This window comes from Peromyscus leucopus, chromosome 6, assembly GCF_004664715.2.
Source record: "Peromyscus leucopus breed LL Stock chromosome 6, UCI_PerLeu_2.1, whole genome shotgun sequence".
Taxonomy (NCBI): domain Eukaryota; kingdom Metazoa; phylum Chordata; class Mammalia; order Rodentia; family Cricetidae; genus Peromyscus; species Peromyscus leucopus.
Window position 1 is genome coordinate 73,438,992 of NC_051068.1, and position 27,082 is coordinate 73,466,073.

At 40.3% G+C, this 27,082-nt stretch overlaps 1 protein-coding gene across 3 annotated transcripts in view; it reads left to right on the top strand.

The window, feature by feature from the left end:
- Wars2 (tryptophanyl tRNA synthetase 2, mitochondrial) overlaps window positions 1-27,082 on the top strand; it is an 82,010-nt gene that overhangs the window by 43,737 nt on the left and 11,191 nt on the right. Inside the window, exons 2-4 of one of the 3 annotated variants that reach the window (XM_037206929.1) lie at window positions 9,482-9,739; window positions 24,119-24,199; window positions 26,780-26,865. In XM_037206929.1, coding sequence (XP_037062824.1) covers window positions 9,482-9,739; window positions 24,119-24,199; window positions 26,780-26,865 — 425 coding nt within the window. The remainder of the gene's footprint in view (window positions 1-9,481; window positions 9,740-24,118; window positions 24,200-26,779; window positions 26,866-27,082) is intronic. The other 2 variants (XM_028877280.2, XM_028877278.2) reach the window with 2 other exon arrangements.

A 27,082-nucleotide genomic window follows, 5' to 3' on the forward strand; every position in this document is an offset into this window, starting at 1 on the left:
AGTCACTCCTTTTTCTTTCTTGTTTTCCTTAAGTGTTAGTTGTTGCCTGTGTATTGTTTCTTGAGGAGGATGGGTGGCAGGGGCAGAAGACCTGCTCTGTTTTGTGCTAATTGGGCATTTACTATGTTGATTCCCAGCTCTGTGCATCTGGCTCTGTTTCTAGGCAGAAATGAACCCACTTTGCTTGGTGCTGAGTGAGCATTCCTCAACAAGACCAAGGTTCTAATACTTTGTAGAAATTGAAGTTGACTGTAACCAAACAGTGTTGGGCCACGGTCAAAGCTTTCCAGGAAGCAACTGTCTCTTCCCAAGAGCCACCTGATGTCTTCCTCAGGGTCTCCTCTGTTTCAACGCTGAAGTCTTTAACTGGCAGTAGAGAGATGTTTAGGAAGGGCTGCATATGTATTTCAAGAGTCTAGAGCTACAATAGCAGCACATTACAAATTACAAAATGAGAAACTAGCAGAGTGCTAAGGGGGGAGCGTGTTTTAAACAGATTTTTTTAACTTGTATACAGTCAGAATAGTAAACAGACTTATAGAAAAATATTTCCATCCACATTAGCTGCAAATGTTAATAATTACTTTATTGCAGTCTGTGAAAAATGTCATTATTGGACCAGTGAAATGGCTCCATGGGTAAAGGTACATGTCACTGTAGCTGGAAGTTTTTCTGTGTCCCACAGCCACTCAGTCCCAAGTAAACACACAGAGGCTTATATCAATTACAAATTGTTTGGTCTATGACTGAGACTTATTGCTAGCTAGCTATTACATTGTAAATTAACCCATTTCTATTAATCTATGTATTGCCACATATCTTATGTGTATTTACCTGTATCCTATTATATCTTGCTCTTCCGGGCTTCTCCTGACTCTGCTTCCCTTCTCCTTCTCTCTCTGCTTCGACTTCCCACCTGGTTCTTATCCTGCCTTACCATAGGCCAAAACAGCTTCTTTATTAACCAATGGTAGCAACACATATTCACAGCATACAGAAAGACCATCACACAACATGCCATGAAAACTAAAGACCTGAATTCATTTCCCAAAATCCATATGGTAGAAGAGAACCAACTCTTGGAAGTGTCCTCTGATGTACTACCATGAAACTGTACACTGTGATACAAGTGTGCCCTCACATATGCACACTCATGAGTGTGCACACACACACACACACACACACACACACACACGTATTATGAGAAATCCACATGAGTCTGTTTAAGGGGGTAACAAGGGAACAGCTGCCATCAACTCTGCCCCTGAGAGAATAGGTCCAGCCATCTGAATCCACCCCAAGAAGAAGGGGCATGACCCCCCCTCCTTTTAAGTGATCACATACATAGATCAGAAGCCATGCCCTAAGATTTATACCTCAAAGCTAATTGGTGGAACGAATTCCCACTACATTTCCCCTTTTTGTCTAAATAAGAAGGTTCTGAACCTAATACAAAATTATATATACAATAAGAACAATTATCAAGTAGTGTCCAAGAGAAAGAAAGGGTAATAACATAAACAAAAATGGAACTACAACCAACAAGAACAACATCAGGCAAGAAACACATGCTAGCTGTCCAGAATACAGGTAAATGGCAAAGTGCAGAGATCACTCCAATAGCTGTCCCATCCTGAGGAATCTAACTCTAGTACCTGATATGTTCTTAGCTAAGATATGAGAGGATTGTAACTGTAACCATCTTGTCTTCAACCCCATCAAAGACCTGAGAAGGAAAATAATATTACCAGGGTAAGCAGGAAGTGCAAGCAAGTGACTTCCAAAAAAATACAAGGAATGACAGAGACAGCTGGCTGCCTGGACAGTCACCGAAGGTTTCTCTGCAATGTTGGAGCATCCACTTTTGACTATAGGCCTAGAATATCTGATAGACCATTTTCAGAAGCAGGAAAGTTTTGAAAGACTGTCTTTCCCTATCTTGGCAAAGTTCAGCAGTCATTTTTCCTTGTGTCCTGCTCATCCAGATTGGACAGTGTGCTTACTGTCAGCAGCCAAGGCAAAGGCAGTTCTGTGTCCAACAGACCGTATTGCCAAGAAGAAGACAAATTCTATATGGAGTGTCTTCGATGCTCAACATCTTCTCGGAGTACATTGGTGCTATCAGGAGCAGTCGTGTCTAAGTTATTAAAACATTTAAATGCCATATTCTCCAGGTCTACAAAGTGTTTGAAGATTGCCTATCTATCTGACATATATTTCTGTATATCTGAGAACCCTAACTAACATAACTATGACAAGCATGGGTGAATATTAACCTATAATTATTATCAACCTAAATAGCCTAAAGACTAAAGCTTCACATTATAAAAATAAACAATCCATAAACAGATGCACAGTATAAAGACAATATACAAATTTGTGACAATATACAAAACATCTCAGAGGTAGAAATGTATAGTGCAATATGACAACAATATCCTTAATATGTATCAGTATACAAGATATCCTAAACAGAGGTAGAACAGACATACAGTATGACAAATATAATTTTCCTTTTTTAATCAATATACGAAAATATTTTAAACAGGAGTAGGAACATATATACAAAATGACAAATATACTTTTGAATTTGTATCAATATACAAATTATCTTAAACAGGAATAGAAATATAATTTTATGTTTGTATCAATATACAAGAATCCATGCCAATGCAAATTATCTAAAGCTGATAGTTTGCTAAATTAGTTTACAAGTAGATACAATAATCTACATTATCCTATCCTATTTATCCTTTTTTTCTTTTCCAAAGAGATTCCTGAGTCTAAACTTTATTGATCCACCCCCAAACCTATACAATTACAACCAACCCCTAACAGATGACAATTATCTATAACCCTGAGAGAACAAAACCTGTTGGGAGAGGAGGTCTTGTTTTCTTAGATTGCTTCCTGATGTCTAGGGGGCAATGGTATCTCTGTGGGACCCTGTAAGAAAACTAAAACAATGGTTACATCTCATTAAGACTAGCTGTAACATTTGTAGCCAGTTTTAGAGTAATGGACAAGGCCTATCTGAAGTTGTGTCTAGAGATATAAGATGATAGACCATCTCAGCCAGCCACCTTGTAATTGTCTTGAGCAGTTTTTAGTCCAAAGCTGATTTTTGAGTGGTATTATCAGCTCAATGGCATCATTATGAACCAGGTAGAATTGTTGTTGTGGGGGCCCCATCTTCCTTCTGTAGACTTCAGAAATAGCTGTTAGAACAATTTATTGTTCACTGTGGAAAACTTAAACATTATTAAAATCAAAATGGAAAGTTTAAATTTTAGGATAGCACTGTATCTAAAGAAAGGTTCCAAAGAGTCAAGAATAAATATGGGGAGAAATAGAATTTTGACAACAATAGTCTCTAGATTTTTGGTTACCTTCTGTCCCACACCAGGTGGCCCTTCTGATATGAGACAGAAACTCTTAATATTTTCTTTTAACAACATGCTTGGATTTCAAGAAGGAGAAGGAGAGAGTCACACACCAACTCCAAAGCCAGCTTTGATTTACAACTGAATTGGGACTACAACTTTTCTGAAAAGTAAAGAGATATAGATGTTTAGGTAGTGCGATTTTATCTTGTAGAGAATATTGGTACCATTAGGTCTGGTTTTTCTTTGCTTGTGAATTTTTTTCTGGATAGCCTTCCCTTCTACTTTACACATCCAAATGTCCAAAGTCTTGACTTTCTGAAGATGGGTATTTCTATTTTCCTGTAAAGACAAAAACAAACCCCTGTTCCAACCCTTGTTTGGTGAGTTTTCCTTACAAGTTGTAGAATTGTCACATCAGTACACAGGCTGATTTAACTCAGTATTTTTTTTTTTCTATTGTCCAATGTCTCTCTGAAACTGTTGTTCCTTTCTAATTAGCATTAAGAAAATTCAAGGTTAATAAGACATTGTGCAATCTATCTTTGGAGGTTTTAGTTCTCCCTTTCTGTTTATTAAGCATTTCTTTTAAGGTGCGATTAGATCTTTCAATAACCACTTGTCTTGTAGGATTGTGTGGTATACCTGTAATATGCTATATAATATAATATAATATTACATTATATTATATTATAAAATAATGCAAAAAAAACTGTTTCATTTTAGTGGAGACATATGCTGAAGTATATGCTGGAATAGGCAGGCCAGAGAGAAACTTCTGCCTACACACATGCACACATATGCACATACACAAACATGCACACATACACACACACACACACACACACACACACACACACACACTAAAAGAATAAATAATATTTTTAATGCCATTCTTTTTTAAACAGTTTTTAGAAGCATGGTCTTACTATGTAGCCCTGGCTGGCCTGGAGTGTGTTACCATACTGACCTTTCACTGCTGTTCTGATAACCAGTTAGACATGGAATTGTTCAGCGAGTTTCTGTGTTTGCCTCTTTTGACCATAGTAAAAAGAAGTCTGATTATTGAGCATTTGATGCTCTAGAGAGACATGGCAGGATTTTGTAGGAACTGCTGAGTCTTTATTTCCCACCACTATTTTCAAGTTAATGTGTTTCACAGTGCTGGTGCTGTGACTCATCAGGCGAAGATACTAGCTGCCAAACCTGATGACTTGAATTTGATCCCCAGGACCCAAAGGGACATGTTGGAAGGAGAGAATTGACTCCAAAAAGGTGTCCTCTGACTTCCACATGCACGTGTCCCCCAATAAATAAGTAAAGGTAAAAACAAAAAACAGAAGAAGAAACCATTTCATGGCTAGTAGGTAGCCTGAACCCTTTTGATGTAACTTGCTCACTTGGGGTTCACAGCAGAACTTCTCTTGAGTGGTCTCAAGAATTGTCTTTTGCAATAATTAACAGTTCGGGATTTGTCAATTTCTGAGTGCAGTCATTCACATTAATAAAATGGTAGGTTTGGGATATGTTTAGGACCTTACGCAAGAAGAGTTTCAGCTCTGAAATTGGTGAACCTGTACCACCTTTGTTTGGATTCCCCCACCCTCTTGTCTGGACTGCATCATTTGGTTCTAAAGTAAGCCAGTTAATTGCTTGGAGGTGGCTTCAGTTAAGGAAATATGCCTGAAATAAAAATGAGGAGGTATCATAGAACAGTCCCTTTACTCTGTCCACCACAGTGGAATCCACCCCTCGAGTGAGTGCATGCCTGTGGGCTAGTCCTGAAGCTGTTTTCTTTGTGGCTTGCCTGCTGTCCACTGGGGAGCCAATGCTCCTTTCATTTTCATTCTTCTCTGACTACAGTGCTTTTGAACACAGAACCCCCATCCTCCCACCACCCAAACTCCACATTCCAACTCCGTGATCTCATGGTACCAAGCGTATCTCCCCTGCCATGCCGTCAGACCGCCTGCTGGCTCTTGCTGAGGAACAGACTGCAACATAAACTCAGCGCAGAAGAGCAGGACGCTCTCTGTATATTTTTAAGACCAGGGATCCAGATCCATTCAGAGGCTGTATTTGTTTAATAGCTCCTTGAAAACTGAACAAAACATTTCTTGTTGCTCTTACTTTTTGGTAACATCATTCCCTCAGCGCTGGTGTACAGAATCTCGGAAAGCAGAGAATGGAAAAGATGCATTAGCTCATGGCTAATCCGTTCCCACTGCTCATGATGCCGTTTTCCCACAGTCGATCCTCTTGTGCTTTTCTCTTCTAGTCTTCTCAAGAATTTATTTTCTCCAGTTCTCCTGGGGCACAGTTTCTGAGTTTGACCATGAAGGAATTTATATGGAATTATTCATATTCTTTTTTTTAGCTTAATATTCCTGGTCTCCATAAACCTTTCTATAACCATAAACAGCCGCTCTTCTTCCTGGTCAAGTATTTCTGGATGGTATTTTCGCTTCCATTTACTAAGTTCAGAGTTTGTTTTTCTGCTTTACTTTCCCTCTTCATCAATCAGTCCTGATGCCCATTAATCATTTCTCAGTGCACTGAAAACCCTTTGCTCATTCCCATATCAGAGCTACTTACGGTCCCTGGGTGCTGAAGGAAGCCTTTCTGATATGTGTTCATTTTCTCTCCCTCCCTCCCTCTTTTCATTCTTCCCTTCTTCCCTTTCTCTCCCCTCTCTGTCTCTCTGACCTCATTCTTCCCTTCTTCCCTCTCTTCCCTTCTCCCAATCTCTTCCTTTTAAAACCCTCTTCACTTCCCTCAATTCTCAACTGGAAAGTACTTTTAAAGTACTGTTTATTAATTATGATTTGAAGATTTCATTGAAGGGGGTAAATGTGTGGGAAGGGGGGATGAGATTGTGAGTGGTTTGATTATATTTGCTCATAGTTCCTTGAATGGCATTTTTTATATCCTCAGAGCTACGAATCTTTTGGATCCCCTCCTGACTGCTTGGATCAGATTCAATGCTGGACCATAGAGATATGATGTAACATTCTATTTTGGCACTGTCATATTATTAGCTGAAAAAAATCACAAATTATATTTGTAAAATTTGGAGTTCTTAGAGAAAGAGAGCAGAAAAACTTAAGTAGCCTTGACACTTATTTAAAGTGGATTAGCTCTCAGGAGCTATTGCTAGGTAAAAAGATCCAGCTATAGTATGTTGTATGGTTCCCATTTTGGAGAGTGTAGTGTCATAAAGATGTCCAATCTGCCTCAAATGGTCTCATTTCAGGTTCTAACCAGATTCTTCACACTCTTGTGTGACAGAATGATATTCCAGAGCAAGGAAATACAGCCTTTTTCCAAACAGTGCTGGAATAATTAGCTATTCATAAAAAGAAAATTGAATGCCTACTTCACACTTTATGCAAAACAAACAAACAAACAAAAACACTCCAAATGGATGCAGACCCAAATGTGAAAGATAAATAAAGCATTAAAGTGCATACATACAATTGATATGAATGTATGTGTGTATGTGCATATGTCTTCAGGACCTTATAGTATTAAAAGATTCCTTCTATGACACAAAAGTCTGTAGTCAAGTGCATTATATTTATTGAACTAGCAAAGAACTTCCCTTCATCAAAAGATAATGGGAAGAAGTAAGCACACGGTCTTAGAATATATTTCCTCAACCTATAATTAACTACAGTAACAACATATATAAATTCTTAAATAATGAAAGACAACTTACCTAAATAAAGCACAGAATAACTTGAACAGGGTATTCACAATAGAAGTAAAACTAGACAATAATCATAACAGACTTTCAACTTCTTTAATAATCAAGGAGATGAAGTTAAGCTGTTGTGAGATTCTACCTGGTGTCTGTTCTCTTAGCTAAGAAGACTAGAATAAGCAGGACTAAGTGCTGATGGGAATCTGGAACCACGGGAAGTGGTGGGAGAGAGTGCAATTTGTTACATACTTGGGAAGAGTTCACCAGGTTGTAGTATGGTTAAAGATGCATGTATGTACCTTATGATTTTACAATTCCACCCTACATATAGAGAAACTTGGCAAGTGGCACACATAGATATATGCATCACAGTGTCTTTATTCCTCTGTAACCATCTTACAAATTTTTAGACCTACAGAAAAATGACCAAGTTATTTTACCAAAAGCAATAAATTCTTAATCAACGATGCTGAACAGAACATGGGTAGCTAGTTGTATTGGTTACTTTTCTGATGCTATGCTAAAACAGCATGACCAAGGCAACTTAAGAAGAGAGAGTCTTTTTATGGTTTGCTGTTTCAGAGGGTTAAGAGTCCCTTGTGGCAGGAGGGCATAGCAGCAAGAGGCAGCAGCAGGAGCAGGAAGCTGAGAGATCACTTCTCCACCACATGCACAAAGCAGAGAGAATGAACTGTAAGTGGAAGGATGTTGCTGGAGGGCTTCTCTCCAGGTTCCCCAAGCCCCGCAGTCCCACAATCCACTTATAAAATAATCACTCAGACGCTTATATCACTTATAAACTGTATGGCCGTGGCAGGCTTCTTGCTAACTGTTCTTTTATCTTAAATTAACCCATTTTTATAAATCTATAGCTTGCCACGTGGCTGGTGGCTTACCGGCGTCTCTACATGCTCTTCTCCTGGCGGTGGCTGCAGTCTCTCTCTCTCCTTCTTCCTGTTTCCCCAATTCTCCTCTCTCTTTGTCCCGCCTATACTTCCTGCCTGGTCACTGGCCACCAGTGTTTATTTATATAGAGTGATATCCACAGCAGAAGGAGCTATGTGATCTCAAAGCCCACCCCCAGTGACGTACTTCCTCCAGCATGGCTGCACCTCAGATGCCTTCCCCAAACAGTGCTGTTCAAATACTACACCAGCATATGTGGGATTTTTTCATTCAACCACCACAGAGTAGAGCAGCCACATGTTGGCTTTGAAATGCCACACCTGCCATTTCCTTGCTCTGTGGGCATAGGCAATCTATTGATATCTGTGAGCTTTTGTTTCTCATCTGCAAATTGGAAGGAGAAAGAACCCTACTATGTTAGGTACTCAATTAAACATGTTCTTGTACGTAAAGAACTGAGCATAAATGTTAGCAGCATAACTGTCCAGTAAGTTATGGGGACTGTTAAGATTTTGCGATGCTGTCTAAAACAACAAATTTGATCTTTAGAACCTTTAGTCAGTACATTTACTGATACATACTCAAAACTGTGAAGTCATCACTATATAATACTAAGTCACTCAGGAAAAATCATTTTACTCTAACTTATTTTCCTTCTCATTTTTTATAACAATACTAGAAAATGTAACTCAAAGGGAAGACATGACTAAGACAAAAAAATATTTGTATAATTTATAAAATTATGAAGAATTTTAAAATTCTCTTAATAAATTAAAACCTAAATATGATTATTAATAATAATAAATAAACATGAAAATAACTTTATCTTTAAAATATTACAATGAAGTACATATTCTCTAGTTCTAGCCCAGGATCATACCCATTAAATTATAATATCAACAATAAGAAATGACTAACAGTGAATTTTTGCCAAATGTTGTGGCCTTCATTTTTTTAACTACAAAAAACAAAATCACATTTGCCAAATGTTGTGGTCTTCATTTTTTTAACTACAAAAAAACAAAATCACATGCAAAATCCTAAGGTTCCTTTAATCTCTAATGAGATGACATCTACATGCACAAGCATTCAGGGTGCCCACTGGGACCAAAGCCAAGTTTTTCCTCTTATGAACACTGTCCATTTACCCTGTTTCTGGTTCATTCTGTTCATGATTATATTGCCGCCTTATACCTCATCTTTGCATAAATACAGTCTCTATCGTCAACTAGGCTTGCTGTCTTTTGGCCAAGGAGACTTCTTCCTAAGCATCTTTGTGTGATTTGGAAGTAAGAAAAAGCATTTTTAACATCCGTTTGTCTCTATTAGCAACCACCATAGTGAGTTACATAGAGTGCATGCAAAACAATGCATGGCAATGGCCATCAGGCTGCAGTTCATAGGAATAGGACTGTGTGGTAATAGGTGCATAGAATTCATGGATCCTGCCTCCAAAGCAACTATTTTTTTTGTCTTTTCCTTGCTACAGAAGGACAGTGTGGAGCGAGTGTTTTCTGGCATCCAGCCTACAGGAATCCCCCACCTGGGAAATTACCTTGGAGCCATTGAGAGCTGGGTGAAGTTACAGGAGGAATATGACACAGTGTTATACAGTGTCGTTGACCTCCACTCTATCACCGTCCCACAAGACCCCACCATCCTCCAGCAGAGCATCCTGGACATGACTGCTGTTCTTCTTGCCTGCGGCATAAACCCAGAGAAGAGTATCCTTTTCCAGCAGTCTCAGGTCAGCTTCTCAGACCAGAACTCAGAAGACTTGGGTTTTTACATCATTTGGAACTCCTGTTCACAATCTTGTTTTAATTATTCAAGGATGACATCATCTAATGTGATGTTTCCAGTTTAATATTTACATTCATTCATATCATTAAGTATCCTTCTATTTCAGTATTATCTTTGAACTTTCTCCTACTTTATTTTATAGTCTTTCATCCACCCCAAAGTTATTAGTTCTTTGGACCTTGGGATTGTTTTTCTGTGCTGGATACATTCAGTCCAGTGACCTCCCACTGTTGACTAATCTCCCTGTGATTAGGATTGAATTTTGTGACCAATGATTTTTTGTAATTCCAATGGTGGTTTATGGGATATTGAATTTGGAAGGCCTATTGGATAATTTTCATTGTTCATTCTTTGTATAATATCTTTTGAAAGGATTTGATGGAACAAGCCAGGAAATTTGAAGACAAAGTCCCAATGTCTTGTGTGTAAGCCAAGAAAGTCTTCAGAAAGCCAAAATAAATAAAGCCAAAATATTTGACTCATACCTTTACTATGGATGAGTCAGCTTATCTTTAGACAGGAAGAGATCCTGCCCAGAGACAGCAATTTAGACACATGCTAGCAAAGAAGAAAAGAACTCCTTCTGGGTCACACCCTTACTACATACCTGCTTTAACCTGCAACATAGCCTCACTCAGTCAAGGGGTCCCCTTTCTTGATCACGCACTTCTACTGAGTATAAGTTTTAATATATGTTTTTATTAACCCAGATTTACTGCAATGAATCACACAGAGTAACCAACTGAAAAGATACAATAAGGGCCTAGGGGCTTATCACTCGATGATAGGATGTCTGTGTAGTATGCCCAAAGTCGTGAGTTGTATCCCCAGTATGGCAAAACACACAAGTACACACAGACATACATGAACACACACACACACACACACACACACACACACACACACACACACACACACTAAATGAAGAATATCTTTAAAAAATAAAGTCATCAATGTAAGCTTGCCATTCATATGCATATGTGAAATGATGTCATCTTTAAATGGATCATACAAACAACTTACCTAGATTTACAGTTGATCAGGAAACTTTTTCTTGTGACTTTTCAAGTTTAATGTTGGACAGATCTAAAGTATTTATCTATATTGGGCAAATATGGACTTCTTGATAATTTCCATGCATTTATTAACTTCTGCTTTCTAAAAAGCAGCAATAAATCAGCTGTATCTCCCACAAACCTGCTTATCAAATACTTACACACATTTATTATGCCATCTTTATCCTATAGTTTTACTTTTTAAAAAGATTTATTTATTTTTATTTTCTGTATATGGGTGTTTTGTCTGCACGTATATGTGTACCATGTGCATGCAGTGGCCATGGAGGCTAGAAGAGGGGACTAGATCCCCTGGAGCTGGAGTTACAGATGTTGTGAGCTGCTGCATGGTTGCTGGAAACTGAAGCTTTGTCCTCTGCAAGAGCAGACAGTGCTCTTAGCCACTGAGTCAGCTCTCCTGCCCTAGTCTTATTCGCTTGAGGCTGCTGGTCCCTAGTCCTCTCGCCTTGTCAGTCATCCTGCCTTGGAAGCACTTCACCTTCTTTCTGAAGGACTGTGATGCTTGTAGTTCAAGACTCCCGCTTATTCCAGCCCTTGCACCTGCCTCGGGCACTGCAGAGCTGCTCATCCTCAAACCACCTTTTGAGTCACCTAATGCCAAGCACGTCAGCTTCATTCCCTCTAAACTGGTTTTGATACAGCTCTCCTTCGATCCTTATTTGATGTTATTTCTAAAAATTGCATTCTCAGACATGAGTTCCTATTTCCATATTTCTTAGAGGTGAATATGTCTAATCTCCCCAAAATAACCTCTTGCCAAGTTGCTTTTTTAAGTAATCTTTAAATTAATGGCTATTTTAAAGCCACATTCAACAACTGTGCTTTAGGTTCATTTCTCCAAAGATAATTTCCATATGATAATATTTTAATATCTCATTAGCATGTTATAAATATTGCTTTCTTTATAACAGACTTTTGGCAGTGACCTCTATAAGCATATAAAATGTGCAATCGTCGAGATATTTTCTTTAGCCTATAAAACTTAAGAAAGAGTAACTCATAGTGTAAGAGACTTTGTGTAACTGTCTCATAGATGAGGGATAAGAACACTCACCTTCTCTTGGATGCTGCCCCTGGAACTCGTTGGTCCCCAGGTGTCTGGTGTTCTGGGTCAGGGAGAGGTGAATGATGCAGAGTGGGGTCTGCCTGCCCCTCAGCTTCCATCCTCTAACTTGCCAGGTTTCTCTGCTGCCATCCTTGACTTCAGCTCTGTCTTGATAGTTTGACTGTCAACTTTGAGGAACACACTCATCTTCTCTACATTCCACACTTCTTCCCTCAAAACCAATATGAAAGTTTCTCAGGTGTGTCTGTAGCCACAGACATACCTGGTCTTGGCCATTCCCTTCTGTTTTAACTTAGTCAAATTGTTCCAACTCTGCAGATGGACTAGATAGCCCAGGCTCCTTCTCCTTTTTTCATATTCACAAAGAAAACATTGAGACATTTGTTAGAACAGGGCAGTGTGCTGTACTCTCACACCGTTAACAGTTTCTCATTTGCCTCACCAGCATTGTTTTTAGTGAAATAACGTAAATATTACATACAATAGCATTTCTGTCCTTAACTATTTCAGTGTGTCTTTCTATAACTTAAGAAAATGTTGTATATAAACACCATGTTGTCATTATACCTAATGAAGTTGATGACAAATACACATTGCCATCTAGTCTCAAAATTATTTTTGAGTGATCTACCCAGGTCCACATGTTGGGTCTTTAGTTTGGGTTTGTTTTGGAGTGTGCCGTCAAATCTCTCCTTGCATTGTGGGTTCTGGGGATGGAACTCAGGCTGTAAGGCTTGTATGCTGAATGCCTTTACCGAGCCGTCTCACCCCCCACCCCATCATAGGTCTCTTGAAGTTATCCTTCATGTCTAACTGTCCTTTTGCAGCCTGTACTCTTTGACTGGCATCTCCCCATTCTCCCTCCACCGCCCCCTGATAACTACCACTCTACTTCCTCCTTCTGAGTTCAGTGTCTTTCCGTCCTATATTTGATCCACAGGCATTTATCCTTCTATACCTGGATTATTCTGCTTAGCATATACCCTCCCACTTTATTGTTGCAAATGACAGTATTCCTTATTTTTAAAGACAGAATAGTATTCAGTAGTAGCTGTTTATTAGTCTGTTGATGGACATCTAAGCAAGTTTGTTGACTTGTGAGACTGCAGCTTGTGAAAGATGCTGTAATAAGCACAGGAAGGCAGATACCTCTGACATACTGATTTCGCAGTCTTGAAGTACGGACCCAATGTAGGATCATGTGGGTGTTTTATTTGATCTCCTTTAGGTAACTCCACACCCTTTTCCAAGATGGCTGTGCTTTCCATGCCCACCATCATTGGCAGGAGGTTCCTTTTCTCACACTTTGCCAACATGTGTAATCTTTTGACTTTTTAAAAGTAGCAGTTAAAGAGATATGAGGCAATGAACCTGTGAAGTCTAAAGTAAGTGAGGACAGAAAAGAGTCATCTTGTTAGATCTGCGAGAAGAGTGTGTGGTCGTGTTTATAAAGCGATGGGGCAGGACCCTCCCCTGCCCGTGCCTGCTGACCCTCCCTGTGCTCTTTCCCCAGAAGCTTTAGGCCAAGGGCCAGTGGGAGATTCACCTCACAGAGTGTCAGTCCACCCCCTGTGTGGTAGCTGCAGGCCTCTTTCTACTAGATGTGAAGGGAGCCTTTTGCCTGCCCTGAGGCCAAGCTCTACCTTAATTTAGCTAAGACTTCCAACTCGAGGCCCCAGAGGACAGCAAGCTAGCCTTGCTGCCACACTACCAGGGTGACGGAAACTTAGCACCAGTTTATTTTGTGTTCATGATCTGCTTAACTTTCATCAATGACTTTTAGAAGCACATAATGAAAAAAAATTTTTCATTTTTAATTTTGAGACATTTTGATAAATCAGGTCCTAATATAGGAGACAGGTAATATACAGATCATTTATCTACATTATTGAATGTTTTTTTTTCTCTGCTATTGATTCCTTTATTTTGGCAGTTTTGTAGCATGTGAGCATTTGGTTGATAAATATATAACAGAGATGACATAAATTTATTAAATAATTATCAAGATTTGGGAACTGAGGCCAGTTAAGATCATGTATACCTGATAACTCCATACAGTTATTCACAAATAGAATTAATAGTTTTTGAAATTGTGAGTTATGTAAGAATATTTTTTCCTACCATATAAGGTGTTCTTGGGTATAGCCATTGGGTTAAACGATGATTTTCCCATGTGCCCTGATTGTACATTAGAAAAAGCCCTAGTAATCATTTAAAATGGCAAAGGAATTTGGCTGTGTTATAATGCTGATTTTAACAATAATTTTCATCTGCAATCCTTTGCATTCTTTCTCAGCAGCCTGACTGGAACAGTTTAGGCATATTGAAGATTTTCCCCATTATTTTCTTTTTCTTCCTCTCCCACTGGCCTATAGTCATAGTGCTTCTCCTAAATATGTTTGCCATATGTGGGGAGTTTTCAGACCTCCTCATCCAAAAGTGTGTACATGAGTGTGTATGTGCACATTAATACGCTCACAAGCGTATTTTGGTTGAGAGAGGGGTGAGGTGGGAGAGAACACCTATGTGTGTATTTGGCAGAGGTCTCCATCTCAAAGCCAAAGCCACTGTCCTTTGTTTTTGGCTGAGCTGAGCACAGATCCAGTCTGAGTCTTGCAGATGTCTGTGAGGGACAGGTCTCCACATCTCTCCTTAACACTTCCCCTGCATTATAATCACCCCGCAGATGGAAGATAAAAACCAAAAGACTCAGCCTTCGGCGCTGACTCCCAGCAGAGGTCAGGACAAAAGGAGGGCTTGAGGTATCAGATATCAACTTACTGAAGGTCCAGAACAGTCCAGGAAAAGTCAGGGGAGCAAGATGGAATCTGAAGCTTTGGAATGTAGCCTCTTTCTCCAATTAGAGTTCTATTTTGTTTCCCAGGAAACGAAAATCAATAATAATAATAAATTAAAAGGTACTATGGGGGAATCAGTTTCTGAACGAAGGCCAAAGGAACTGGCTAGATGGATCTTGGCCTAGACTATGCACACAAAGTTATACCTGATTCCCTCTCTCTGTCCTGAGAAATAGAAAGCCAGATCCTAAAATGATGCAGAGTCCCCATGAGCTCTATGTACCCTGGTCTTTTGCAAGCACATTTGAACATGTACTCATGATTGTGGAACTCTCCAGGTTGTTAGCTACCAACAAGGAGTGTGTAATAGAAAAGGAACAAACATCTGTGTAGACTAACGGGCTTTTGTAACGTATTTGTAAAATTGGCAATACCTCTAGAGTTCCTGGGGGAGATGAGACTCTGGGCCTATGGAATAAACCATAAGTTGAAGAAATTATTATATATCCAGACTCTGCATGTGTTTTCTTCTCTACAAAGTTCTCACCTGAACCACGGGTGCCCCTTTCTGGTCTACATCTGGCTCTGTCTGACTTGATGAGAAGGAACAGGACAGCTTCAGAACAGGCCATAGCTTGAATGGTCACCAGAACAGGCGTGTCTACAGGAAGAGGTATTCCGTCACACTCAGGGCAAGAGTAGAAAAGTAGATGCTCTTTCATTGGCCTGAATGTTACTGTCACTTCTTCTTATTTGTGGCATAATTAATTGATACATAACTATTATTTTCTGAAACCTTTTTAATGTCCATGATAGGGTTTAAAGAAAATGATGTATCACATTTGGCAAAATCTAACTTTCTGTCACCAGCCATTGTGTGCCTGTTGTTGCCCCCAGGCTCCTTGATGTCGCAAAGGTTTTGTATAAAGTGGATTAACAGATGGCCATCCAGCTAATGGCTGTCTTTTTTATCTTCTTTAATAAAATATGTTCAGAAACTTTTTGCTTACTTTTTCATTGCAAGGAATATTTTAGATATCCAAGACTATTAGATATTAAAGAAATGTTTCAACCACTCCAAAAAGTATGAAGATAAATGGCTGTCTTTTGAAATATTAATTTCTTTCATATAGGTTTTTATTTTCAAAATAAAACATTGCAAATATAACAGGAACTTTTTATCTCACTCAAATTCCATTCCATGCTCTGACTCCCTAGAGGCGGCCCCAATATCTATTTGATATTTATCATTCCCACATATGTGTCTATATTTTTATTGCATGTGATATGGCCATAAATAATCTGTATTATTTCTTTGCACATTTTCAAACTATGTGAATGGTATCCTGCTGCATATCTTTCTGCATCTATTATTCTGGCCCTTGTTTCACTTCTGAGATTTGTTCAATTTTTTTATTGTTTTATAGTCTCCTAGCTCTGCCACAATCTATTTACCCATGTCTCTTGGCAAGAATATTTAGACTTTTTTTGCAATTTTTTTTTTTTGAACTACAGACAACAGTGCTGTGGTCCTGCTTAAAAATGTCCTTTGTGTCACTTGAGGAAGGTTTTTTTTTAATGTTTATTTATTTGTGTGGGAGGGGGACCGTGCACACACCGTGACCTGCATGTGGAGGTCAGAGGATGACTGGCAGGAGTTGGCTCTCTCCTTGCACCATGTGGGTCCTAGGAATCGAACTCAACAGTCAAGTTTGGTGGCAAGTGCCCTTACCTCTGAGCCCTCTTGGCACTGGGAGATTCTAAGTGCGTGTACCAAGAGTAGCATTATGAGGATGCATGCTCTGTGAGCCTTACTCATGCGGCCAGATCGCTCACCACACTGATTCTAATTTACATTCCCACCCCGGACACTCTTTGTGTTGTTCTACGTCCTCAGCAATATTAGTGTTGTTAGATGGTTTTCCTTTTCATTATAAACTGTGCTGTCTTGCTGTAATTTACATTTCTGATTGAAGTTAATTTTTTTTTTCTCTTAACCCTTCTGTTTTCATCTGTGATTTGTATTTCTTTTTTGGTGCATTTTTTAAATTGTATTTTCTTATTGATTTGAAGAAGTCTTTTACATCTTCTGAATACTAACCCTTTGTTATGTGCTAACTTTTCTCAGTGTGTGTGGTTTGTCTTTTTAATTGGGTTGATTGAAGTGGGGAGACCCATTCTGAGTGTGAGTAGTACCATTCCATGTGCTGTGGTCCTGAGCCTAAGAAAAGGAGGAACGCAGCTGAACACAGGCGTTCATTGCATTCAGCATCCCGACTGGATTCAGTGTGGCCCGCTTCCTTTTGCCACATCTTCCCAGCTGTGATACCCTAGAACCTAGAGCCAAAATAAGCCTTTCCTTAAATTGCTCTTCCAGGGTGTTTTGTCACAGGAACAAGACGAGTAGCTAATACAGCCATAGAAAAAAAGCCCTTGTTTTCCTGTGGTTGAGTTCTCATGTGTGTTTTCAGTAATTCCTGGCTGGCTTAACATTGGAGAACTATTCTTTATTATCTCTAAAGTGCTTTTTAAGTTTTATTTTTCAAACTTAAGACTGAGTTATACAAAACCTAGGAATTTCTGCACATTTTATTTACAGTATTAAAGAGCCATGTTGTTAATTTCATCACAGACCTCTTCAAGGGAGCTTTAAGTATTGGGGAATGAAGGGTACATGTCTCCTAAAATTGAGATTTTCACTGGAAAGCAGAAATGCTGTCACAAGCCACGCCCTCTGTTTTTCCTTGAAGTGGGACTGTCATCTGATTTGCCTTAGCCACTGGTGAGTGGGGAGCCGAGTGCACACCTTGTCCAAGCAAGAGTGGTGCTTGAAGGCTGTTTTGTCAGACATAAGCAAAGCCACCTTAGGTTGTTGTCTGTATGGAAAATCTCTCACTGTTAGCATATGTGTTTCCTCAGGTTCCTATTGACAGCATATGGCTGGATCTTGTTTTTTATGGTTGTTTTGCAGCCACTTAAGCCTTGCTTCCTCTCTTGACCACCTGTGTGTGATGTCGAGCTTTGATCCCCTGTCTTTATCCCAAGAATCTTGCAGCATTGCAGGGCACTTGCCCTGGCTCTCTTGTCTTTTTTTTTTGTTTTTTTTGGTTTTTTTCCTCTGACATGAGAATGGGGAGTTCCAGAGAGGAGACTACTCCTTCAGGTTAGACTCTGAAATGAAAAGATACAAAGTTAAGGATAATCTCTAGGCATCAGCATGTAAATAAGAGATAATGTCTGCAAGGCACTTAAATTCAAGAGCAATTTGTTACCCAGTTTGTCCTGTAAAAGCTGATAAACAAAATCCTTCAGATTAAGAAAAAGTATGCACAGAGGAACATATGTACACAATAAGCCACAGGACTAAGATGGAGGTGACTTTTGAGTTAGAAGCAGGCAGATAGAATCAGCATGTTTAGCTTGGGAAATATTGGACAAGGAAAAAGTGAGTGAACTCATGATATGTACAGACCAATAGTCACTGGCAGACTGACAGGAGGCAATCCAATTGAGGAGAGTCAGAGTGTATCACTGATACAGCGTTCTTTTAATTAAAATCAGATCTCCAAACAAGGTTCTTGTTAAAGGGATTTGTCATGGGGATGATAAGAGTCTAATAAAAATAACTCAGCATGAAATTGCACGTTTCCGAGAGGAAGCAATAAATGGGAATTTGTGAGTCAGAATAGTCTTCCAAGTGTCCTAACTGAAATGTCCAGGACCTGATTCGTGGGAAGGTAACTTTTGCGTGGGAAATAGGGAATCCTGAGGGACCCTGAGGGTGTGTTGGAGATCTGACCCAGGAATCACTGAACTGGGTGATTGACTAAGTATGATTGATATCTAGCAAGTACATATGCTTGGAATCAGCTTCCCTGTGCTATTTTTTTTTATTTTAAAAATACAGCAAAATATAGATAATGACATAAGGAACATTCACATTCTCAGCACAATGATGAATGTTGTTAATATCTTCTCATAGTTCCTTTCAGCTCCTTTTAGTTTGTAAATTATAGATTATGAGGCTGGTGAGATGATTTGGTAGGATGCCTACCCTATAAGCTTGAGGACCCAGATTCAGGTCCTTGTCACTCACAGATGGACCCATACAAGGGCTCACTGACCAGTCAGGCTAGCCAAACCAGTGAGTTCCAGATTCAGTGAGAGACCCTGTCTCAAAAAAGAAACAATAGAAGAAAGATACCCAGTGTCAGCCTCTCTGGTTTCCACAGTCTCTGTCTCTGTCTCTCTGTCTCTGTCTGTCTGTCTCTCTTTCACACACACACACACACACACACACACACACACCTCATAAACTATTTTATGTGTATGTGTACTTAGCCTGCATGTGTCTGGGTACCACTTGTGTGTCTGGTGCCAGAAGAAGATGTAGAATTTCCTAGAACTAGAGTTACAGATGAATTTTAGTCACCATGTGGGTCCTGGGAATTGAACCCAGGTCCCCTGGAAGAGCAAGCAGCCAGTGCTTCATCTTTCCAGCCCCATAAACTTTTACAATTGTAGATAAAGTTGAACTTTTTTTAAGTCCTTCCCTTGTACAGCCCTTTCATCTCTCCCCTTCACATCCTTTTCCTTTCACCATAGACAACCACAGTCTTGAGCTTCATGTGATCAGTGTAGCTCATGATTGATACTTAATTTTCCCACAAGCTCATATTTTTGTACCTATAATTTCATTGGGAATATTTAATGCTTTTTGGTTTTGTGGCTTAAAGACTTTTACAAAAGTAATATATTGTAATACCTTTCACAGTTTTCTTTTTTCACAGAGTCATATGTGTTTTTGGCCTGGAGTGATTTGGATTTGGAAAAGTTGTTTGTGACCGGGTCTCACTCTGTAGCATTGTCTAGCCTGGAACTCCCAGAGATCTTGCTGCCTCTGCCTCCCAAGAGCTGGAATTAAAGGCGTGCACCACCATACCTGGCAGAACAGTGTATTTCCATGGTCCGTGTGGAGAGTCAAATCTAGCTGGTCTCTTCTATTGTGCAGAATGTCATTACACCACTGCATTCAGTCCATTCCTTGTTGCTGTGACCAAATGCTTGAAAAGAAGCAACTTAAGGAAGGAAGGGATTAGTATGGCTCACAGTTTAAGAGTATGGTGCATCGTAGCTGGGAAAGCATGGTGGCAGGATGGTTTGCAGCCGGGACAGCTGGGACATGAGGCTTCTTGCTCACATCTTGGTGGGTCTGGAAGCATAAAGGACAATGTGAGTACTCCACTTGTTCCATTTTTGTTTGTTTGTTTGTTTTGTTTTTCGAGACAGGGTTTCTCTGTGTAGCTTTGCACCTTTCCTGGAACTCACTTGGTAGCCCAGGCTGACCTCGAACTCACAGAGATCCACCTGGCTCTGCCTCCCGAGTGCTGGGATTAAAGGCTTGCGCCACCACCGCCCGGCTGACTTGTTCCATTTTTATCATTGAGATAATGCTGCCCACATTCACAGTGAGTCTTTCCTCCTCAGTCATCATTGGAAAACTGCTCATAAACATACCTGTTACTCTACCTCATTGATGCCTTAGTGAACTGTAACAGCCATATGTGTCATTGCATTAGCATGCTTATTTTGTCATTTCTCTATTAATTAACCTTTAATCTTGTTCATAAATTTTGCAAATATTTGATGAATATGCATATATCCTAAGTGCTGTGCTAAGTACTCATGCTGTGCCAGTGAATAATTCAAATAAAAATCTTTAATTTCTGGTGGATTAGCAAAGTAAATAATAACAATAGTACATAAGCCTGCAGTAAATTATATTAGAAGGTGTCAGTTGCTTTCCTGTTGCTGTGACAAAGCACCATGTCCAAGGCAACTTATAAAAGAAGGTGTTTAATTGGGTTTACGTTTTCAGAGGGATAGAGTCCATGATGGTAGAACAAAGGCATGGTGGCAGGAACAGTTGAGAGCTCACATCTTGATCCACAAGCACACTGGGACTTGGAAGAGTCTTTTGAAACTTCAAAGTGCGCCCCCACCCCCCACTGACAAACTTTCTCCAACAAGGCCACTTGTCCTAATCCGTATGAGCCTATGGAGGCCATTTTCATTCAAACCATCATATTAGGTGATAAATGATGTGAAAAAAGAATCAGCTGCAATCTGCAATGTGATTCAGGGTAACAGGTTGCTCTTTCCGAGGATGGGATCTGGTAATGGTTGAGCAGAAAGGAGTTAACGTGAAGGCGTTAGAGAATTCCTTCAGAGAAAAGAGTAAAAGTCACTGAGGTGGGAGTGTGTCTGTGATTTGAGGGAACATGGAAAGGGCAGCTTCCCAGAGAACAAGAGCAAAGAGGGAGAGGAAGAGAACTGGCCTCCTTCTGAGGTGACTACGTGGAATGGGGAGGCAGTATTTTTTTAATATCTATAGTAATAGTAACTGACTTTGTGCAGGTATTGTTCTAAGCACTCTTAGGTCGATACTGCTGTTAACCTTATTTTATAGGTAGTGAAACTGAAGTACAAAGAACTTACTTAGATACTAGAGTATCTGTTTACCCAGAATAACCTAGCTAAATAGCAGAAGTAGGATACAGACCCAGGTCTCATTCAAAGACAAAGCTCTTGGGTCTGAGGTGATCTGGCTGGCTAGGCAAGGGTCCCCTTCCTACCTCCTGCAAGTTCCTCCTGAAACTACACAATCCAAGGAGACAGCCTTCCCCCCTAGAAGAGGACCATGCTTCTGTCAAGGGTATAAAAGTACCTGTGCTCCCCAGCAGGACCTTCAAGTTCTCAAGACAAAGCTTTAAACCACACTGCCATCCTTGGGTGTCCATCTTCATATCTTGCCTGAGCCTTACCCTTCACCTACTATAATTCAGCTCCCATTGCAGCTACTCAACTTGAAATTGCATCAACAAGTTGGTTTGCAACTCCATTCTTTCTGCAGCTTCTGCTGAAGTTCATGCTTGCAGCCAGTACCTAGTACGTACAGTGCACCAGCCTGTGTTTTATAGGGATGAACAAGGCAGGCAAACTGCAGTAGCTGAAGAATGCTTGTGTCTTGTTCTGTTGATGTCTGCAGACTTTTTTGTGGATGGTTAATAGACCGGTTCGCTGTCCCATACCTTTGTTTGTCTGTGGCTAAAACAGATCATGTAGTTGTTTTGTTTGTGGCTTCCCAACATAGGAAAATAATATATTTAAGTATTTACCACATTTGATTGTTTTTTCCAAATAGAAATCTGTATCTCTCCATGTGATTGTCTTGACTGTGCCAATTATTTCTCATATTATTTCTCATATAATCATTGAAGATGAATGGCAAAAAGTTCATTGCCTTTGACCTTTTACCTGTTTTCTCTACTAGTATCCATTTGAGTTAATTTAATGCTAATTTGGAAACATCAAAATCTCTGCAGAATATTAAATAATTTTCATTCCATATGGCCAAACAGAAAGCTACTCCAAGCAAAATGCTTTCATTCATGGAGACACAGTTGTAGGCTTTTTATCATGTTGCCAAGGCTAAGCATTGGAACCAGCGTTGAGGGGAAAGCATTTCTTGCCTCTTTCCACATGTCGCCCGCAGTCACTTGCTGTGTTTTCATTCCTTTCCTCCATTCAATAAAGAGGAAAAAGGATTCTCTCAGTCTTCTTCATGCCTAGAGAAACTAGTGCGTGTTAGCCGTGCTCGAATGGGAATGTGTTTCCTCTGGTGACTGGAAGCAACTCAAATCCTATTGGCTACATCTTTGGTTACTGTTTGTGTCCCATCACTGTCTGTTTACAGCAGCCATCAGCGACTTTCTCGAGCTGGGCTGTCATGGCCATTGCCTTCACTGAAACTCAAATGCCTCTTAGAAGAAAGATGACAGATTCCACCCAGCCACTTGCAAAACTTGAAAAGCAGTGCCTTGTCAAACACGTGAAAAACAACTCTTCCTTCTCTCTAACTTGAAGGGAAAAAGAGAGAGACTGTCTTACTCCAGATGTTGGTTCCTTGCTAGTGAAACAGGCCTGAGCTAGTTCATCCCCATTCCTTTGTCTTCCCTTTGCAAAACCCACAGAGAACACATTTGGGGCCACTTTGCAGAGTTGGCAAGAGTCTCTGCATTTTAAGGGAATCATATGGACACAGAATGCCACAATCAATAGACTCGGAATCCCCAGGGCCCAGAAATGGGATGCTTAGGACTCACATTCTAGGTCATCAGTTAGAATGTGGCCTGGACCCAAGAATCATCCCAATTGTTGCCAGGTTTTGCTTACTTGATTAAACTTGATTCAAACTAGGTTGAGGAGAGTTTTTATTTTCTTGTTGATTAGTGGTGGGGGCCAGGAAAACAAAACAAAAAAAAAAATGAAATGAAGGTGGAAGATGGAGAAGGAGTCAGAATGGGAGCAACTAGGATCTTTAAGACTCCCCTTTGGAAGACAGGTGAGGCAGCCAAACCACTTTCTCATCGCTGCCCATCTGAACAGGTCAAGCTTTTCATTAGAGTTAGGTGCCTTTCCTTACCATCTATGTGATAAGTAGTGTAGCTATCTTCATGGATTTAAAGAGGGTCAGAGAGGACTTCAAATGGGGAGGAGAAAGAAGGGGAGGAGAGCAGAGGGAGAGGGAGGGGAGGGGAAAGGAGAGGGAAGGGAGAGGAGAGGAGAGGAGAGGAGAGGAGAGGAGAGAGAGGAGAGCAGAGGAGAGGAGAGGAGAGGAGAGGAGAATTTATTGACAAGCCTGGCATTTCATGGGGATGGATACCGTAAGATGTAGTGGAATCCATATTGAAGATACTGTAACATCCATGGTTACCTCCTTGCTAAGTATGTTAAGGACTTAAACAAAAGACTGGTATTTGTATTAGTTGGTTTGGGTTTTTTGTTTTGTGGGGTGGTACCCCTACTTTTTCTCCTGGGGTGCTCTTGAGCAGGGAGAAATGAGGAATATGTAGATAGAAATATAGAGGGGAGAGACAGTTAGAAACATAGGATAGCCTTGGGAGGGCCTGGGTCAAAACCCACCAGCCCCTTCTGTCTCTGCTAAAGGGCTTTTAAAGGAATGCCAAGGGGTGGAGTAAAAGACCTCCCTCCCAGCACAGCCAAGTGCAGGCCATCTCAAACACCTGGTGACCATGCACGTGGTCAAGCCATCCCCTAATGCAGCCCTGCTGTGTAAAGCAAGCTCAGATCTCACTAGGAAACCTTTGTGGGCTCCCACAGTTTTGTTTTGTTTTTTATAACTTCTTCTCCTTGAAGAAGAAGGGTCTATATGTCAGAAATCACAGCCCAGCCCTTTACCTGTTTCCTTTTAATAATGTTGACTTGGGTCATTCTCAACTATTTCAGCCAGTGCGTCTTGTCTGATAGTTCTGCTTCTGTGCAAGAAGATATTGACCTCCTTCATTATTTCCCCGCCTTAGGTGTCTGAACACACTCAATTAAGTTGGATCCTCACCTGCATGGTCAGACTGCCTCGATTGCAGCATTTACACCAGTGGAAGGTAAATGCCAGGACATATTAATGGAAAGGAAGGCTTCTGTGTGTTGCTGTGCCAGGACCTAGGAGTCCTGAGTTCACTCGTTACCTTGCTCTGCCACTCACTATTGGCTGGACCAGCATCATTCACCTCTCTACATCACAGTGTTAAGCAAAATATAAAAGGGTTCACCAAGACTCCTTCTGCCTTCAGAACTCTATTTGCTACTTGTTTTATCTATATTTGGATAGACTTGGTGATGACTGTGACCTACTGCATTATAATTAATGAACAATCAGAATCTCTGGAATACTGTTCCCTGATGTTACTTTCCATCTCCACTGGAACTAACAAGCATCCCAGAAAGAAGGTTTTCATTGTGGGGAGAAGAGATAACACTTTTAATATTTAAACAAGTTGAGCCTAGTTCAAATCCACAGAAGAAAATTAAGACTGTTGTTGTAAGAAGTGCCACTAAGAAAGATAAGTTAGATAATTCATAGTGCTTTACTGACATTTACTTTTGCTACTGGATAACTCGAAGTAGATAGCTCTAACTATGTCAACACTAATTTTAGTTTCAGCTACTTTTGAGCATATCTTCTGGGCCATTGGTTTCCTCAAAAGTCATTCCCTAAACTACAGAGAGAGGCCCTCCTACAGTGCCAGTGCCTGGACCTCGTGGTCTGGGTGCATGGGTGCCTCTCTCCCAAAGCCTCACCTTGAAGCCCAACTCCCAGCAGCTGGGAATTTGGGAGGTGGTCAGATGGGAAGGGTGGGTCAGTCATGAGTGGGATTGTTGTTTTAAAGCAAGCCCCTTCACCTCTCTCCCATAGCAAGGAAATAAGGACACAAAAGAAGGCACAACCGATCGGTCTTGGAGGTGGTTGTGGTAAGGGGGTCTCTTTTCTAGCTCTAGTCTTTGTTTTTAATCCTGTACTTCCTGGCATCCAGAACTAGGAAAAAACAAACTTCTGTCCTGTTGTTTACAACAGAAACTGATGTCTTGTGGATGTTCAAAGAACCAGTATTAAATAAGACACTAACGACGATGCTGCAGATTGACCACATGCCGACAATTGGAAACAAAGGTTTTATAGGGTTCACTAACATACTTTAATTTTAGGCAAGGCTTTGCTGTTTTAGTACAACACTATACCACTAATTTCTGACTGAACCTAGTAATTAAGGGTAAAAAGTTCTCTGAGACAGAATTTCAGTATCCTGGGAAGATATGCTAAGGGCAATTCTGATCAGGTCAGTGAGCACAGGAGAAGCATTGTGTGAAGGTCAGGGTTGCTGAGGTCAGGGTTACCTGGAGCGTTGATGGGTAAAGCATCTATGGCACATTAACAGCACTCTAGTAAATACTAGTGTTCTCTACATCACTTCCTTTGTGATTACAAGGACCAATATGCTAATATAAAAACTTCAAGGCTGGAGAATTGGCTCAGGAGTCTTGAGTCTTCCAGCACCCACATTAGGTGGCTCACAGCAGCCTGTGACTCCAACTTTAGGAGATCCTACACCCTCTTTCTGGCCTATGTGGGCACCTACACACATGTGGCATGCACATACACAGACACACACATACACATATAAGTAAATATAAATAAAGATAATAGTGATAATATATCCACAAATTGGGCAGCAAGACAACTCAGCACTAGCCTGGTTCAATTCCTAAAACCCACGGCAGAAGGAGAGAACGGACTCTTCAAAAGTTATCCTCTGACCTCTACATGCAAGCTTCGGCATGTGCCTTCAGTCATGCCAGCATGCACAGGTACAAGAGCACACACACTGAATGAGTAAGTAAGTAAGTAAGTAAGTAAGTAAGTAAGTAAGTAAATAAATAAGTAAACATTTATCTGTAAATTTAATGCAACACAGCTTTCATTTTTTAATCTTTTTTTAACATTTTTATTTATCCTGTGTGGGAGCAGGGTGAGCAGTGGCATGTGGAGGCCAGAGGACAACTTGCTGGAAATTTCTGTTTCCAGAATATGGTCCTGGGGATAGAACTTGGATTGTCAGGCTTTACAGCAAGCACCTTTAACCACTGAGCTGTTTTGCCTGCCCTGGTAGCAGCTTTTCAAAATTTGGGTTATTTTGTTTCTTTTCACAAATTACTCTTCTCTAAATTAATCTTCTATGAACTTCACCCAGTAACATTTGTGATAAGGGGCAGAGTTGAGTCCTGTTAACTTTGAGAAATATAATTTTGTAATGATTTCTGAACTTAGCTGATTTAGAATCTAGAAAATCCCTTTGTCCTCAGTGAAACAGAGGTGGTTGATACAGGATCCCTCCTGGGGCAAGAGACCATGTGTGCAACTCAGTGGTAAAGCTTGGGTGGGCTTTGCCCCAGCTCCAAAAATAAAATAACATACAAATGGTAAAAAGTCCCTCTTAGTTCTCCTGGAGCCTGGAGCATGAACATGATAAGCAGCCAGATGATGCTGGAGTTGCTAAAAAGGGACTGAAATAGATGTTATTACAGGTGGCTCCAGATCACACTTTGCTTCCTTTAAAGGTTTCCTAATTGAGCAATATAATCAGGTTCAAATAAGATTTCTTTCTCTCCTCTCCTTGTTTCTACAGACTAAGGCTGCGAAGCAGAAGCATGATGGGACAGTAGGCCTACTCACATACCCAGTACTGCAGGCGGCAGACATTCTGTGCTACAAGTAAGGAGGGAGGCCAGCCTTGGTCTTGTGCTTATGTACTCTCACCCTGAGAAGAGAGGGGCTGTGTGTGTGTGAATGTCCTTTGTTTGTTCATGGCAAGATCTCACTGTGTTGTAGTTGAATTTTTCTCTGGTCCTGCCCAGCCCTACAGATACTGCAGCAGCTTATAAAATAATCATTCAGAAGCTTATATTAATTAAAACTGCTCAGCCATTAG